The sequence below is a fragment of the Diaphorina citri genome, unplaced genomic scaffold (genome assembly GCF_000475195.1).
Source record: "Diaphorina citri unplaced genomic scaffold, Diaci psyllid genome assembly version 1.1 scaffold402, whole genome shotgun sequence".
NCBI classification, from domain to species: domain Eukaryota; kingdom Metazoa; phylum Arthropoda; class Insecta; order Hemiptera; family Psyllidae; genus Diaphorina; species Diaphorina citri.
In genome coordinates, this window is record NW_007377837.1 from 113,056 (window position 1) to 130,543 (window position 17,488).

Consider the following 17,488-nt stretch of genomic DNA (forward strand, 5'->3'; position numbering starts at 1 on the left):
ACTGATCTTCGATTTCCAAAGTTCAGGTTTGATGTGTTTTTCAAGCTCGAAAAAGATTTACCTTGTTATGTCCGATTTTTACGCTATGAAACACACGGTTTTTGTCCGAAGAAATTTTGGAGCACAAGTCTCCATCTTTCAGGAAAACTTGCGCTTTATTCAAGGATCAGAATGAGGCCTTTTTTGCTATAATTTTAAAGGGCCATTACGTCACTGGTTACATTGGTATATTTTAGGGGGGAATCAACCTTCATTCGTCGAAAAGAGATGTACGAGTACGTGTATTTTCCTTTCGGGAAACTGAGCACTGACTAATGGAAAATTGACCGTTGCTCCAATATAGAAACTGAATGGAGCAGTGGTCAATTTTCCAGTGGTCAGTTTCCCGAAAGGAAAATTCACCTAAGCTCAGCCTGAGTGGGACCGAGAAAACCCAGCAGCACGCGATTACCCAAATGTTCACACATCCGAATGTCAACTACGCGTAACATTGTTTAACTTCAGTGATCCATGGAGAACTGATTCATTCAATATGTTATCACCCCGCCAAACGTCCCTTCCAGTCCATATCGACCGTTCGACTGTAGTGTGGACGCACCCTTACCGCTACCCACATTAAGTCTCAGTATCCCAGTAGGCAAATAAGCAGGAAGCATCTAACTAAGTGGGTAAACTCGAGTAAGATTAGTATAAAGCGAAAAACAGAGCAAAGTAAAGAGTAAATACAAAACCCCTAATAGACAGGTAATGCATTATTTACAAGTTTTACAGCAAAGAACACAATCTTATTCCTGGTAATACCTACGTACAGGGTAGGTAATAGATAGCTAGATAGACTAGAACTTTTTTTCCCCACCAAGGAGATTCCGCTTTTCACGTCCACACGTACTGCCACAGGCCACTTATGTATTTTTAATGGTTATCTGAAAAAGGGCCTCTGAGTGAAATTTTGCTATTTTTTGATGAAAAAATTCCAAGAATAAAAGAGTCTACTTCTCATGTTAAGGGATGACGAGCACACACACTATCAGGTCTACCTGATAGTGAGTGGCTGGCCAAAGATAATTTAAAACTGAGAACTGATCAGATGTTGCTGATAGAACCGCCACATACCCATCGGGTCTGTCAGGTGTCAGTTGGAATTGATCAAATTTTCATCAGGTATCAGTTCTCCACCAGTTTGCCTGATAGACTTATTATTGCTGCCTCACACTATCAGGTCTACCTGTCATGTCTACCTGATAATGAATAGCTTAGCTGGCCTAAGGAAAATAACAAACACATCATTAAGGAGCCAAAGTCTCAGGCCCTGCGCAGCATCTCTGCCGCTGAATACGCCGGCCCTGTATGGAGAAACGTCATAGACCACGCCGTAAACGAAATTGCAAGGATCATAACCGGGTGCCTCAAACCTACCCCTGTGCACAAGCTGTACTTATTTGCAGGAACAGCGCCCCCTACTATACGGCCACACCATACAAGCTCCATGTCCAAGATCGAGAAAAAGTTTCTTATAAACATTGCAGCTCATGAACAGCAATATTGAAGCTCGGAAAATCGAACTCTGGAGTCTCTCCTCACCAGAGCGAACTCAAAAGAAGGAACTCCTGCCGTATACCACCTGGAAGTCCTTGAACCGCTTGAGATCCGACGGATCTAAGTGCAAGTAGGTACAACGTGAGAAGATTGGGCCGAGGAGTCCACACCCAAGATCTCCTTCTTACTTATGATTATGAACAAATGGACCAAACCTGTATCTTGGGCTATCTCACACAGGCAAATGACAGAGGAATTTACGTGACTAATTACTATAGGTACACGATATGGCAGTGTTTATGTGAGATGTGGACACGGAAAGTAAGACGGTAATCAAGAACACCATATTATGTTTGATTCTGCCAAATTAGCGATCTTTAAAAAAGCTAGGGCTCACTTGGATATGCTTCCACCTTCCACCAACGAAGGATGCTCTCGCGCTTGCTGACCCACTCGGCCTTTTCAAAGAGAGGTTGAAATAACCCAACTTTGCATTAATTTGTAGGTGTCATAATAATTTTACAACTTATTGATGTAGGTACATGTTTTTTTTTTTTTTTTTTTTTTTTTTTTTTAATAATACATCTGATAGCGCCTACCATCCAGGAGAAAGCTGCTTGGGTCAGCGACATCACTCAGGTAATAATACATCTCATAGCGCCTACCATCCAGGAGAAAGCTGCTTGGGTCAGTGACATCACTCAGGTAATAATACATCTCATAGCGCCTACCATCCAGGAGAAAGCTGCTTGGGTCAGTGACATGCGACATCACTCAGGTAATAACACTCAGGTAATAATACATCTCATAGCGCCTACCATCCAGGAGAAAGCTGCTTGGGTCAGTGACATCACTCAGGTAATAATACATCTCCTGAACCTTGGCATTACTTCCTCTACTGCTGGCGATGGCGTAAGGTTACGTATGGCCTATTCGTTATCCGTACAAACTGTTCATATTTCGTTTCCTTAGGCCAGCCACTCACCATCAGGTACATCTGAGTAGTCCTGTCAGGCCTGTTAGACCTACCTTGTACCTGATAGTGAATGGCTGGCCTATCAGGTAGACCTGAAAAGGTCAGGTCTACCTGAACCTGATAGAGAGTGGCTGGCCTTACCGTTTTCGACACCTTGTCCCAGGTCTTCTTGAGGCGGAACACACTCGAGTTATTCATGGCGGAAATGATCGTCAGGACGCCATTGAAGTTGTTCAAAAATCTCAAGATATTCGCCACCGCTATCCACTTCTCTATGACGTGTACCCGTTGCGACATATTGGACCGGTTGAGAATCTCGTTGGCGACTAGTTTGGACATCTGGGGGAAAGCGGTAGAATATAATAGAATAGAAGATACTTAACTTGTTTATCCTGCTGGGATAGAAAAGTCCCTTTAACCCCAGCAGTCTAAACAAGGTCTCGTGTATTTTATGGGTTAAACAACAGAATACAACACTTAATGATTGCAACAAAAAGCCTTGTTTATTTGACAGAGATTTAACGTCACTGTATAACTCCTAAGCCTAAGGTCTTGTCCACTCTGAAGCACCAGCCTACACACATTGACCTCATGGGGCCCGGAAAAGCTAGCAGTAGGTACGTTATTACCCGGTTGGGCACCCATCCGGATACCCATCACGCGAAACGTTGCCTAATGAGGGATTAGTACGTTCAAAATTCTATCACCGCACCCCTGGTGCTAGCTTCCGTATCATGACAAATAAAGAAACACTACATAGGTAGGGTAGCATATTCTTCATTTAACAAGCAATTTTATTAAAGCAGTAGCAGACACAGGGCTGGTCTTGTCACTCACCGTATTAAAGCGTTGCGTAAACAGAACAATGTGCGGCGCCTTGGTCAACTTTTCACTCTTGAGCCATGCCTGCCCAAAAAACTCTTCAGATCGGATCGACTTGAAAATGTGGTAGTCGATGTAGGTCATCTGCTCGGCGATTTCAAGAGCGGACAGGGTCTCGATATTCTCCTTGTTAGCGACCTGTGAGGGAAACAACGTATGTAAAACTCGGAAAAATAAAAAATCCCTGTGAATACTTGATGGAAGACTCGCCCCTGACAACATTTTAAGTTGGGTAATTGGTGGTTGGCAAAATGTAAGAATTGGCGCAATGTCTTACCGTTGCGTTGGCCAACAGTTCCCCAACCATGTAACCATTCTCCCAACGATGAGTCAACCCTACGATTTCCCACCCATCAATGTTGTTAGGGTGGTAACTCTGTAAAGGTCCATCTATCACTGGGCAAAATATTGGATTGTGTTGTTTGGGAGCGGCGTTACCCGTCTTTATTCCACTCCTTGGTACTCTCCTATCTAAGTGTGCAACGGCTACCATTCACCCTCGCCGAGACCATTGCAGAAAAAAATCAGCTCAATTTCTTGAGTTTCAACGAGGCCAAGGGTTGGTACTGTGGTCAAGGCTCCATTGAGGACGGTTCTTTTCATTAGCATGGTTGGTTTATTTCCTCTTGGGTCGGTACTAGGCGAAGGTCGATTCGGTTCTTCGTTGTGGACGTCTACTAATGATTCCTCCCTTATCCATCCCTTCTCTTTCAAGTCCTCCTCAAACGTACATATCTCTACACCTTCCTTTTGCTCTTCTCTAACAATAAACATATACCTGTGGTGGTGGTGCAAGCAGATCCTGAAGATTGGTTTCGTGCTTGGTGCACGCCTTGGTAAGCATCTGTGTCAGTTGTGTAGCAGCCTTGTATTCCGCGGGTAGCAGGTTCGGTGTGCATACTATTTCCTCCAGGAACTCCAGGGTCATGTAGCGCAGCTCTTTGTCCTGAATGAAATCCTGTGAAATAGATTATAGAGTTGTTGATTAGAACTCAGTATGAAGGTTAAAATCTATTAGTTTTAGCGGCGCGGGCGATGAAAATCTTATCTTTTTTAAGCTTAAAAAATAATAATAATAATATGTTTTTTAATCATTTTTTGGAGAGACTTTAAAGAGGGTACTGTAACAACGGAGAGCTTATCATTCCGAAATTAAATCAAACTTATAGAAGAGAGAAGAAGGACAGGATAGAAGAGAACCAGCAACACCCAGAAGGAACCTTATCAGTTTAGGATGAACTTTGGCCCGGGCGGGAATCCTGGCTAACAAGGTAGGCGCACTACCGTCTTCTATTACTGGCTTCTTATATCCTCTCCTTCTTCCCTCTTAAGCTATGTCCACACAACATAGGCGACGCCGTCGAGATCGATGGTCGATTGACGAGGTGAATCTATGTTTGTCGAGGTTTAGTCTAAGGTTTCAGTCGACGTCGCGTCGATCGATGGCGTCGACTATAATATGTACCTATATGTGGACACAGCTTTAGATTTGCAATGATAATATCTCAGAAGTTACAGGTCCCTCTATCAATCCTCTTGGAAAATCGTTCTATTACCTGGGTATGTTTGCTGATCCAGTGTTGAAGTACGTTTAACACTTGCATCGTCCTGGCTGTGGAGAGGACGCTTTCCTTTCTCTTATTCCGTACCTCCTCCACTGGGGAAATGTCGCGAGGGTTACTCGATTCGCTCGCGGCGATGTCGAAAGCTGTGGCAGCCGTGGACGTGCTGCTCCTGGTGGAGAAAATTACAAGTAGGCGTGTAAGCAATTAAGCATTGAAGCAGCGTTTGAAAAAGGGACTGAAGAAAAAGAGCGATCCTATAATACCGCAATTGTTCTCTTTGAGGCAAAAATTTGAGAAATTTGATGTGTTGGAAATGGGTAGCAAGGCAATTTACAAGCATATTCCTCCTGATTTGTTCTCGATAAGTGCAACGATTTCTATCTATCTGATGAACAAAGAGGGACAGTACCTAAATGTTCAGTGAGTAGCCCACTACTTTACTCTCTTCCACCTAAATTTTGGGATTATCCTATTTAGGTATTTAATTTTCCTCCCTTCATCCATCTCAACCAATTCAACTTCCGTTTTTAGTCCGTCCTCCCTTTACTATTACAATAGTAATAAAAAGGTATAAGGGACGGACTATTGTATTAGCTTCGGTGTCTGTCTGTCTGTCTGTCAGTCTGTCCCCATAGAAGGACTTATCCAAACCTGATCGACCTATATATCAAATTAAAGGTCTTTTTACCAGGATCACGAAATTCGTCTTTTGGATCTCATCAAGTCTCCTTCCTGTGGATCCCCAGTCATGTTGGAATTAGATAGAATGAGATGATGCACAGAGCTGCAAGAAATGCTATAAAAAATGCTCGATTCACGAATCAATATACATCAAGTGACTACAAAGCTCACTTCAAACAGATTCAGTTCAAGAGATGGGAGGAGATTTGGAGACAAAATGCTGTCTTGGGTAGACAGCTGAGGCAAATTAAAACAGATGTGCGTAAATGGAAATCTTCAAACAGAAATATAAGACAAGAAGAAGTAGTCCTCTGTAGATTACGGATTGGTCACTGCTTAGCGACACACAAACATCTTCTAGAACGAAAGGATCCCCCTGCTTGTGAATTCTGTGGACAAACTCCAGTTTATTTAAATCATTGGTTAACTGAATGTCACGCCCTCGCCAATTTAAGGAGACAACATCAAAATAAATAGGAAACTCGATGAAATCTACATATATATTACAGGATAATGTTGAATCAATTAATCTTTAATTATATCATACTAAATTATTTGCTAAAATCTGATCCTGTAGGTACCTAAGGAGGTACCAAATCTTGTAATGTAAAATATTTTGTACTTGCCCTTTTTTTCCTTTTTTTCATTATCTAGGTATCTACTTACTTTGCTTTGCTTGCTATTATCTAAATTCTAAGTAAAAGAGTTACGAATCCTTTCTGACTAGGTACAATATTATTAGATATTATGTAAGTACCTACTTTGAAATGTTAAACATCTGATAGCGCCTACCATCCAGGAGAAAATTGCTTGGGTCAGCGACATCACTCAGGTAATAATACATCTCATAACGCCTACCATCCAGGAGAAAGCTGCTTGGGTCAGTGACATCACTCAGGTAATAATACATCTCATAACGCCTACCATCCAGGAGAAAGCTGCTTGGGTCAGCGACATGCGACATGTAATAATACATCTCATAGCGCCTACCATCCAGGAGAAAGCTGCTTGGGTCAGCGACATCACTCAGGTAATAATACATCTCATAACGCCTACCATCCAGGAGAAAGCTGCTTGGGTCAGCGACATCACTCAGGTAATAATACATCTCATAACGCCTACCATCCAGGAGAAAGCTGCTTGGGTCAGCGACATCACTCAGGTAATAATACATCTCATAACGCCTACCATCCAGGAGAAAGCTGCTTGGGTCAGCGACATCACTCAGGTAATAATACATCTCATAACGCCTACCATCCAGGAGAAAGCTGCTTGGGTCAGCGACATCACTCAGGTAATAATACATCTCATAACGCCTACCATCCAGGAGAAAGCTGCTTGGGTCAGCGACATCACTCAGGTAATAATACATCTCATAGCGCCTACCATCCAGGAGAAAGCTGCTTGGGTCAGCGACATCACTCAGGTAATAATACATCTCATAACGCCTACCATCCAGGAGAAAGCTGCTTGGGTCAGCGACATCACTCAGGTAATAATACATCTCATAACGCCTACCATCCAGGAGAAAGCTGCTTGGGTCAGCGACATCACTCAGGTAATAATACATCTCATAACGCCTACCATCCAGGAGAAAGCTGCTTGGGTCAGCGACATCACTCAGGTAATAATACATCTCATAACGCCTACCATCCAGGAGAAAGCTGCTTGGGTCAGCGACATCACTCAGGTAATAATACATCTCATAACGCCTACCATCCAGGAGAAAGCTGCTTGGGTCAGCGACATCACTCAGGTAATAATACATCTCATAGCGCCTACCATCCAGGAGAAAGCTGCTTGGGTCAGCGACATCACTCAGGTAATAATACATCTCATAACGCCTACCATCCAGGAGAAAGCTGCTTGGGTCAGCGACATCACTCAGGTAATAATACATCTCATAACGCCTACCATCCAGGAGAAAGCTGCTTGGGTCAGCGACATCACTCAGGTAATAATACATCTCATAACGCCTACCATCCAGGAGAAAGCTGCTTGGGTCAGTGACATCACTCAGGTAATCATCACCCAAAGTTGGAGAGCACATACTGACAGCCTTTGTGAAAAATATTCCGTCCCTCTGATTTCTATCCCTGGCCTGAAATTTAACATGCACCTTCCACTGAGATTGCTTAATCCGGCTAGGTTGCCACCCTAGTTAGCTTGCTTGGTAGAGCGTCTGCCTTGTAAGTGCTAGGTCACGGGTTCAGTTTCCACCCGGAGCGGATGTTATTAATGTTATTATGAACGGATAATATTCGTTTTTGAAACAGCTGGCTTTCTCCTATCCCATCGTCCTTCTCTCTTCGTTCTCGGGACGATAAGACCTTGACAGTTACAGTTCAATTTATCGAACCTCTAAAAATAAATAAAAACTTTGGTATTTCCTCATAATACATTTTTTCTTCCTTGACAGTTACAGTTCAATTTATCGAACCTCTAAAAATAAATAAAAACTTTGGTATTTCCTCATAATACATTTTTTCTTTAACCTATCAGCAATATACCTTAACTTACTCATATTTCCTCATAATACATTTTTTCTTTAATCTTCTCTCAGCAATATACCTTAACTTACTCATATTTCCTCATAATACATTTTTTCTTTAATCTTCTCTCAGCAATATACCTTGACTTACTCACTTTCCCCTCTCCTACACGAAGATTCTTTTCTTTTCAATATCCTAGGGTTCGCTGCTCGCTTTTTGATGTAGGTTCTTACAATGTTAAAGCTTCTTATCTCTCCAATAATTGCAAACTCATCTTTCCAATAATTGAAGTTTTGTAATCAGTGCCTCTGAATTAACTTTTTTAAATATTAATATTTTTTCCTCAGAAGTCCTCATAAGACATGGCTTTTGCTTCTTTTTACTTCGATAGGTCTTAATTCCCTCTGCTAGAACAGGGGTTTCCAACTTCCATTAGTATACGGGCCACATGCTACATTGGGAAGTACTTCGCGGGCCACATATGTACATAGGGGAGCATTATAGGACCCCCCCCACCCATAACTTTTCAGAAATGCAGTCCGATCGAATTTCGTGCGCCGCAGGCGAAATTTTTCAAAAAGTATTCTCCTAATTTTTTACATTTAGGCAAGTTTGTACAGATCCCAAAAAGGTTCGCAGGCCACAAAAATGGTCTGGCGGGCCACATGTGGCCCGCAGTCCACTAGTGGAAAACCCCTGTGCTAGAAGCTAGTTGCCTATTTATTTAGTTCACTGAAGGGTGCACTGCTAGATATGTACCTTTTCTGGAAGCCTATTCAATGCTTTCTACTTGGATAATCTTTTCAATGTCCTCCATTTTCCTTTATGTTAATACCTAGGTATTTTTTCCTCTATCTCAATAAGTATATTGGTTGATGTATGTATTACCTACTCATTTTCCTGTGGTTTATACTAGGTACGTAACTTCTTAATCTTCTTATTAAGATTTTTTTATTTATTTACCTATTTATGAAAGACATTTGTTATTTTGAACTCTACTTGGGTTTTGATCTCTTCTTTCTTGCTATAAGTTATTACTTATAGCGTTTCTTTTATTTTCCAGGTAGTAGGTATATTATTTACGTAATAAAATGCGCCTTATCAGATCTTGTAAGACTTTCCCTACCAACAACCAATACAGTGGAACCTCGATATAACGAACTTTGATATAGCGAACTCCTCGATTTAACGAAGAAAAGTCGATTTCCCTTTCCTTCAGAGGCAAAAACCTCAGCGAAGTAAAAAGAATAGATACAACGAAGTAATTTGGGGCACGAGCCCGAGAAAAATTACCTCAGTATAACGAAATTGATTGTATTTTAACCTCAGTATAGCGAAGTTATCTTAAAACCAAGTAGAATTACCTCAGTATAACGAAGTTACTTTGATTTGACCTCAGTATAGCGAAGTGATCTTAAAACCGAGTAGAATTATACCTCAGTACAACGAAGTTACTCTGATTTGGACCTCAGTATTGTTGTAGGAATGATATTTGGTAACAAATACTATCGCTACCAGTAGAGAGTCTACCTTCAAGATTCAATGATCCCAGAGCTAGGTCGGAGGAAGCAACACAATCTTATCCGAAGGTTGCGTTCGCCAACTCAGATAGACGAGATCATTGGACCTAGAAGTTGACGTGACCACCAAATAAACAAACAGTTTCGAGCGTGTGTAAAAGAGCAACAAAAAACATTCTGGGTTAGAAGTCGGCTGGGGCAACACCTAGTTGGTAAATAAATCATCCCCGTTCTAAGTTAAGCGAACAAGTTGTGTTCTGTTTTATTCGACAAGTCTTCCCCAGCCACCCAGCATCGGTCGCCAGGTCCGGGCCGACCTTAAACAAGAGACGAACTTCAACGTCCACAACAGAACCCAGGACACTTGTTCTGTGACAAGTCACAAGGTAAGTGCAAAACCTTTTATTATTATTAGATATTATTATTATTTTTTTTTATATATGTATATATATGTAGAAGGAGAGTCGGGAAAGGTCTCAGTTTCCCAGACTGTCCTTACGGGTTAGCACAGATAAAACACCAATAGGTGAAGCGCGATGTGTTCATGTTGAAGACAGGTGTATCCAAGGGTATAGGTCAACTTGGGAATGAGCAAACAATTTTCAAGCGAAGACCCACATGGGCCCAGGTCCCTCGAAAATGGGAGCACCCAGCAGCTAGGGTCTGATTTTGTAAGACATTGAATTCAAATTCCATGACCTACATTATGTACATATGTAGATGAATGTGCATTTCTCCACTGCACCGATTAAAGAAATAAATTCCAGCAATGGCAATTATTTCTTCCTTTTCATATTACTACTTTTTTTGGGTTTACGTTCCTCATTCTCTTACAACGGACATCCAAGTTGCGTGAATGAGGGTGTAAATTCATTACTTTTCTCGAACAATCATACTTAATAAAGGTTTTAATTATTCTTGGGAGACTTTCTCCAAATCGTTGGGGCCGAAAACACACGCAGTCATGCAGTTCATAAAATTGAGGACCACAACCATTGGGGTTGAACATCGGTACGCATAATAAACAATTAAATCAAACTTATTACAACCCATTCGTCCTAGAGAGCAAAAGAAATGGCCTTCTATAGAACCTGAAGTTAATCACATAAAGTTTTCTCACAAGAGCTTGCCTGCTTGCTTGCTTCAAGGACCTCAATCACTATTACCACCCAAACAAATCTGTAGGTAAAGCTGAAAACTGTGTCTCTGTAAGAAGGCACTAGAAACTAGAAACAGCAGAACACAATCATGCATCATGCGAATGTGGTGCCGTCTCTTACAACGACTGACAATTATGTTTCTCGGGGATGATTGTGATTATGACAGGGAGAATGTTAGAGAAATCGGTTCTACCTCGGCTTTTATTAAAAGTCTAAAGCTCGTTAGAAATTCGGGGGAGCCTCATGAAAGATCCATGTACGTACTTACTCTTACCAATAGGTATCAATCATGCACCTAAAACTTAGAGTTTCCCGATCCTTATTTCAGGGGACGTTCATATAAATCAAAATACCTCCTACTATCCATACCTTACTATTTGCTTACATATCAAAATACTGCCCACCATCACCTGTGAAAGTGCTTACTATCACCTGATATTAGGTGACAAATCCTTTCTGACAGTACATAGGAAAAGGAAATCCAACATTCCTGAATCCTGATGATGTACCAATTTTGTACGCCACAATATTTACGGGAGTATTTACAGGTAAATAAATTGATTGATTTTATGAGAAAACAAAATCAAGATAAGGAGTTGTATTTTATTCCAGTATACAAAGGAAGGAACTATGTCACTCGTTCAAACAAAATATTTTCCCTTTAAGAAGAGGTCGCCTGAACTTGGCCTGCCTGACGACACTACACGTACGGACGTACTTACACCTAACACAAGTTTTAATTTCAAACTTCACGAACTAATAATGTTCATGGCGAACCAAATATTTCATTCAGTATGTAAGTCTAATAAGTAGAACAAGCTATTAAACCGACACGCTTTGACCGCTTTTTGGCGGTTTTCAGCTATATCGACTAAACGGTTAGAGATATTGTAAATGATACAACAGAACACCCAAATAAGCACCATTCAATAGGATAAGGAAAGTCGTGTGATGTTCACACCAGATTTTTTAAAATCTGGTTTTGTTTTGATAACTAAGGGGTGAGAGAATTAGATTTCGTGCTACCGTAAATACTGTAATTAAAACAATTTTATACGGTCTCGGTCTTTCAAATATCAAAAGTGCCAAGTGTGTGAGAATCTGAGAATTCTTTTTCGTTTTACTGTGGGACCGGAGAGTTGGTGCTCTGACTTTTATGCGGCGGTGAGAATCTGAGAATTCTTTTTCGTTTTACTGTGGGACCGGAGAGTCGGTGCTCTGACCTGGTGCGGACAATTAAATTTAGTCTCCCCTCTTTTAATAAAGAGAATAGAGTCTGAGAATTCCGACTTTTGGGTGTAGGTAATAATTTTGTCTCTTTTAATAAAGAGAATAGAGTCTGAGAATTCCGACTTTTGGGTGTAGGTAATAATTTTGTCTAGGACTATTTAAATTAAAAATATTCTCATAATTTCTCGGTCGACCACGATAGGGTCCTTGACAGGATGTCTGGGACAACATAAAATGCAATACTTATTCAGTTCATGATTTTGGTTAAGTTTATCACTACCAGAGCTAACACTTGTTTGGTATTGGGTACAACCAGCACTACCCAAGCCATACGAAGTAATGGTTTTGGAAAATCGAGGTCCCTCTAACTTTGAGGAGACCTTATCTACGTCAAGAGCATTGAATAGAGAGCATTCAGAACCACTATCAAAAAGAAAACAAAATCGCTCACCGTTATGATATAGGTAGTTGTTTTTCTGGGTTGACAGCACACATTCCAACATATCTGTCTGGAGGCTCCTTCATCTTGGGGCACCCTACAGCAAAGTAGGTACTAGGTATCCGGTCCGTTCACATTTGTAGCACGTCATTCGAAGCCAGATCTCTGGACTCCAGAGTCTGGAGGTCGATTTTATCACAGCTCTGCGACAGTCGCTGGTATGATGATCAAATTTTGCAGTTTTTGCAATATCGGCTGAAGAGATTGATCTTCTTTTGTTCATGTTGAAGACAGTTGTTGTATCCAAGGGTATAGGTCAACTTGGGAATCAGCAGACAATTTTCAAGCGAAGACCCACATGGGCGTTCAGTTCTCGGAGAGGCAGCTTTTCGAGACGAAACAATAGCAACAAAACCCAGGTCCCTCGAAAATGGGAGCACCCAGCAGCTAGGGTCTGATTTTGTAAGACAATGAATTCAAATTCCATGACCTACATATGTACCTATGTAGATGAATGTGCATTTTTCCACTGCACCGATTAAAGAAACCAATTTTAGCAAATGGCAATTATTTCTTCTTCTTCATATTACCTACTACTTTTGTTTTTATTTGAGGATACATAAATTTTCGGTTTACGTTCCTCATTTTCTTACAACGGACCTCCAAGTTACGTGAATGAGGGTGTAAATTCATTACTTTTCTCGAACAATCATAATAAAGGTTTTAATTATTCTTGAGAGACTTTCTCCAAATCGCTGGGGCCGAAAACACACGCGATCATGCAGTTCATAAAATTCAGGACCACAACCATTGGGTTTGAACATCGGTACGCATAATAAACAATTAAATGAAACTTATTACAACCCATTCGTCCTAGAGAGGAAAAGAAATGGCCTTCTATAGAACCTGAGGTTAATCACATAAAGTTTTCTCACAAGAGCTTGCCTGCTTGCTTTCTTCAAGAACCTCAATCACTATTACCACTCAAACAAATCTGTAGGTAAAGCTGAAAACTGTGTCTCTGTAAGAAGGCACTAGAAACAGCAGAACACAATCATGCATCATGCGAATGTGGTACCGTCTCTTACAACGACTGACAATTATGTTTCTCGGGGATGATTATGATTATGACAGGGAGAATGTTAGAGAAATCGGTTCTATCTCGGCTTTTATTAAAAGTCTAAGGCTCGTTAGAAATACGGGGGAGCCTCATGAAAGATCTATGTACGTACTTACTCTTACCAATATAGGTATCAATCATGCACCTAAAACTTAGAGTTTCCCGATCCTTATTTCAGGGGACGTTCATATAAATCAAAATACCTCCTACTATCCATACCTTACTATTTGCTTACATATCAAAATACTGCCCACCATCACCTGTGAAAGTGCTTACTATCACCTGATATTAGGTGACAAATCCTTTCTGACAGTACATAGGAAAAGGAAATCCAACATTCCTGAATCCTGATGATGTACCAATTTTGTACGCCACAATATTTACGGGAGTATTTACAGGTAAATAAATTGATTGATTTTATGAGAAAACAAAATCAAGATAAGGAGTTGTATTTTATTCCAGTATACAAAGGAAGGAACTATGTCACTCGTTCAAACAAAATATTTTCCCTTTAAGAAGAGGTCGCCTGAACTTGGCCTGCCTGACGACACTACACGTACGGACGTACTTACACCTAACACAAGTTTTAATTTCAAACTTCACGAACTAATAATGTTCATGGCGAACCAAATATTTCATTCAGTATGTAAGTCTAATAAGTAGAACAAGCTATTAAACCGACAATAATCGTCCTCTGACATTTCCTGGTGGGTACCTAGCTAAGTAGCTAACTTCACATCAAAATAATTCATGCATCCGTGCAGCGGACATAAGTACCTACACAGTATACATGCACCACTGTACATAAGTTCGACTGGAGTACAAAGTACAATACAGTCAGTTTTACTGAAAATAACTGAAGTCTCGAGAACTAGTAGATTTAATCAATCTCGAGTTTCACTCTCAAAAACGAACAGTTCAGCATTCACAGAAAGAAATAGGAAAGCTCACTTACGGACGTGTGTATGACCTACACACTAATAGGATCTTTCTTACGGTACTGAAGAACATCCACCGCTAGCTGCAACCAATTAGGTATCCTCAGGAAACCAAGTAAATCCACAAAAAGGCTAAAATTCACTAGGGTCAATCCCACTTCTGATGTAGAAGGAGAGTCGGGAAAGGTCTCAGTTTCCCAGACTGTCCTTACGGCTTAGCACAGATAAAACACTAATAGGTGAAGCGCGATAATGAGTAGACACAGAGAAGGTATTTGCAATCAACCAACAATGAAGGTAGGTATATTACGTAGGTAGGTATGTACACTATTCCGACCCTGGACTCGAAACTCCCCAAGACATCCCTTCGCGGATTCTATACAAAGACTGACTAGCTTGGAACCTAGCACCAGGGTTCTCCCATCGAGTATCCCCTACTAGATTTCCCCCTCAGCCTTTCGGAGTGTATATAAAAAAGAAATGAGTGTTTCATCGCCGTTTTACTTTGTAGCAATGAAACAACTGCTACATTAGACGCGTGTGGTCTGTGTCGTAGCATGCCTGTCCCGTAGTATGCCTCTCATCAGATGGGCCATAAAACACATTATACTTCCCTGTTAGGTGATTGGTCAACACGAGAACACCAGAAAGTAACCCGTTGAAATACATATTTGCAATCGGAAAAAGAGTGTACATTTTTTGTCGATGCGATGGTGGGATTCGAACCCGGGAACTTCTGCATGGCAAGCAAGCGCGTTACCAATGGGCTAGTGATAATCATTTATTTCACTTCGCTAATTATTTATTAATTCTCTCCATTTCCAGGGGTGCGCGCTATTCTGGCTGGAGTAGAAGCAAACTCAGAGTCAGTGAGTAAGCAAACACTCGAGTGTGTAAGCAAAGTGCATCAATTATCAGAGAATCTGAACACAACCCATCGGAATCTGAACGTAGCCTTCTCCCAATCTTTACTCAGGTATGCATACAAGATCGAACCAGGTCGCAGTGTTATAGGGCTTTAATACATACCCGATGGCCCTACTTATATTCAATTCAATTCAATTCAATCTTTATTGTATTGTTAATACACATTATATACAATTTACAAATAATCACTCAATTTACAATAAACGATGACGAAAAACAGGTATAACTAGAGACTATGTTTACATCAATACCAAAGTATGTCTATCCTATCACTGGTAATCATGGATTATGTAGCCTCCTGTAGTCTATGTCGTAATGTGTCTCTCGTGAGACGGGCGAAAAAAGACAATACCTCACATTTTATTGCTAGGTCAACACGAGAACAATAATAGGTTCTTGAGTGAAAGGTAACCACTTGGCGAGGTTAACGCCGGAGGCGTTCTCTACCACCTAACCCTTAGAGCTCTATTATTTTGTGATCAAATCTAAAACTTTCTCGCTTTGAGTTCATAGGTCGTCGCGACAAATTTCAAGATCAGAGCTCATTTGTGTAAGAAAAAGTGTTATCTAAAACTTTCTCGCTTTGAGTTCATAGGTCGTCGCGACAAATTTCGAGATCAGAGCTCATTTGTGTGAGAAAATGTGAAAAAAATCCCCCAAAAACCAGTTTTTGGTTTTTTGGCTTTATGGTTCTCTGGATAAAATTTGCACCACCATTTTCGTGTTCCTGGTAAAAAGACCTTTAATTTGATATATAGGTCGACCAGGTTTGGATAAGTCCCTTCTACGGGGACAGACGGACAGACTGACAGACTGAAGACAGACCGACACCGAAGCGAATACAATAGTCCGTCCACTATACCTTTTATTATTAGTACCTATTATTATGCTTGACAGTCCTGAAATTCTAAACCAGGTCCTGTTATGGGGAACAGAGAGTCTTGACAAGGTTAAGGCCAATATAAGAAAGTATTGCGAAGTGTTGGATAGAATAGATCTGCAATGCAAGCAGAATGTAAACAACACTCCCAATATTGTAGATTCAGCAGTAAGTAATAACCCCATTAGTGAGATGTGAGATACGTCAAGTTTTTAGTCCGTCCTTCCTTTATTAAATTACAATAGTAGTAATAAAAGGTATGGGGACGGACTATTGTATTCGCTTCGGTGTCGTCTGTCTGTGTGTCTGTCTGTCCCCATAGAAAGACTTATCCAAACGTGGTCGACCTATATATCAAATTAAAGCTCTTTTTACCAGGAACACGAAAGGCCCAAACCATTTTTATATGAGTTAACGATGAAAGTCCCTTTGTTCTATTTGTACAAGGCTCCAGTGGCAATGAAATGAAAAGAATCCATCCTATGGCTCTGGGCACCCTTTCTAAGAGGCTTCACCCGGACATCAATAACAGAATGGAAAGAATTTTCAAAAACGGAAAAAAAAACAGACTGAAATAAGTATGAAAGATAGACTAGTGCCAAAATCCACCTCAGATAAAATGAAAGAAAAGGGGTTCTCCTGCTTCATTACGAAATTTTTGGTCACCAAACAAGGTATTATTAAGGGAGTTTACAAAGAACTTTCTGAGAAAGAAATCAAAGAGGAATGTGAAGTTCCATATGAGCTAAAGGATAAGATTAGAATTCTGTCTGTTGAACGCTTTAACAGAAAAGAAAATGACCAATGGGTGCCATCTGAAACGGTCCAACTAAATTTTCGAGTCCAAACATTACCATCTTATGTTACCATACACTATGTTAGATGCAGAGTTGAACCATTTATAATATTTTGAAGACAAATCTGATGCAAAAATGAGAGCAATTTTATTTTAGGATTCCAAAATCAAATCTCAATGGAGAATGATTGCTTGGGTCAGCGACATGCGACATCACTCAGGTAATAATACATCTGATAGCGCCTACCATCCAGGAGAAAATTGCTTGGGTCAGCGACATCACTCAGGTAATAATACATCTCATAGCGCCTACCATCCAGGAGAAAGCTGCTTGGGTCAGCGACAT

At 40.7% G+C, this 17,488-nt stretch overlaps 2 protein-coding genes across 2 annotated transcripts in view; one reads left to right on the plus strand and one right to left on the minus strand.

Annotated features, from left to right (window-relative positions):
- Positions 1–1,253: 1,253 nt before the first annotated feature.
- LOC103508468 (ras-specific guanine nucleotide-releasing factor 1-like) lies at positions 1,254–5,709 on the minus strand. Its single transcript, XM_026823078.1, has 6 exons — positions 5,657–5,709; positions 4,951–5,128; positions 4,173–4,352; positions 3,350–3,532; positions 2,630–2,851; positions 1,254–1,262 (listed from the first exon to the last, which is right to left on the minus strand). Exons 1-6 carry the CDS (start codon positions 5,707–5,709, stop codon positions 1,254–1,256), a joined length of 825 nt encoding a protein of 274 aa, XP_026678879.1.
- An 886-nt stretch (positions 5,710–6,595) lies between these two features.
- Positions 6,596–17,488, plus strand: part of LOC103508469 — a 26,685-nt gene continuing 15,792 nt past the window's right edge. Inside the window, exons 1-2 of the mRNA XM_017443774.1 lie at positions 6,596–7,660; positions 17,364–17,477. Coding sequence (XP_017299263.1) covers positions 6,596–7,660; positions 17,364–17,477 — 1,179 coding nt within the window. The remainder of the gene's footprint in view (positions 7,661–17,363; positions 17,478–17,488) is intronic.

What these genes read in the sequence shown, in the direction of transcription:
- LOC103508468 (XM_026823078.1), bottom strand. Translation starts at nt 5,709, where the DNA reads ATGACTGGGGATCCACAGGAAGGAGACTTGATGAGATCCAAAAGACGA. An exon ending in GGATCAGCAAACATACCCAG is followed by an intron (nt 4,353 to 4,950) that starts GTAATAGAACGA and finishes TCTATTTCACAG; the next exon opens with GATTTCATTCAGGACAAAGA. An exon ending in TTACGCAACGCTTTAATACG is followed by an intron (nt 2,852 to 3,349) that starts GTGAGTGACAAG and finishes GCTTTCCCCCAG; the next exon opens with ATGTCCAAACTAGTCGCCAA.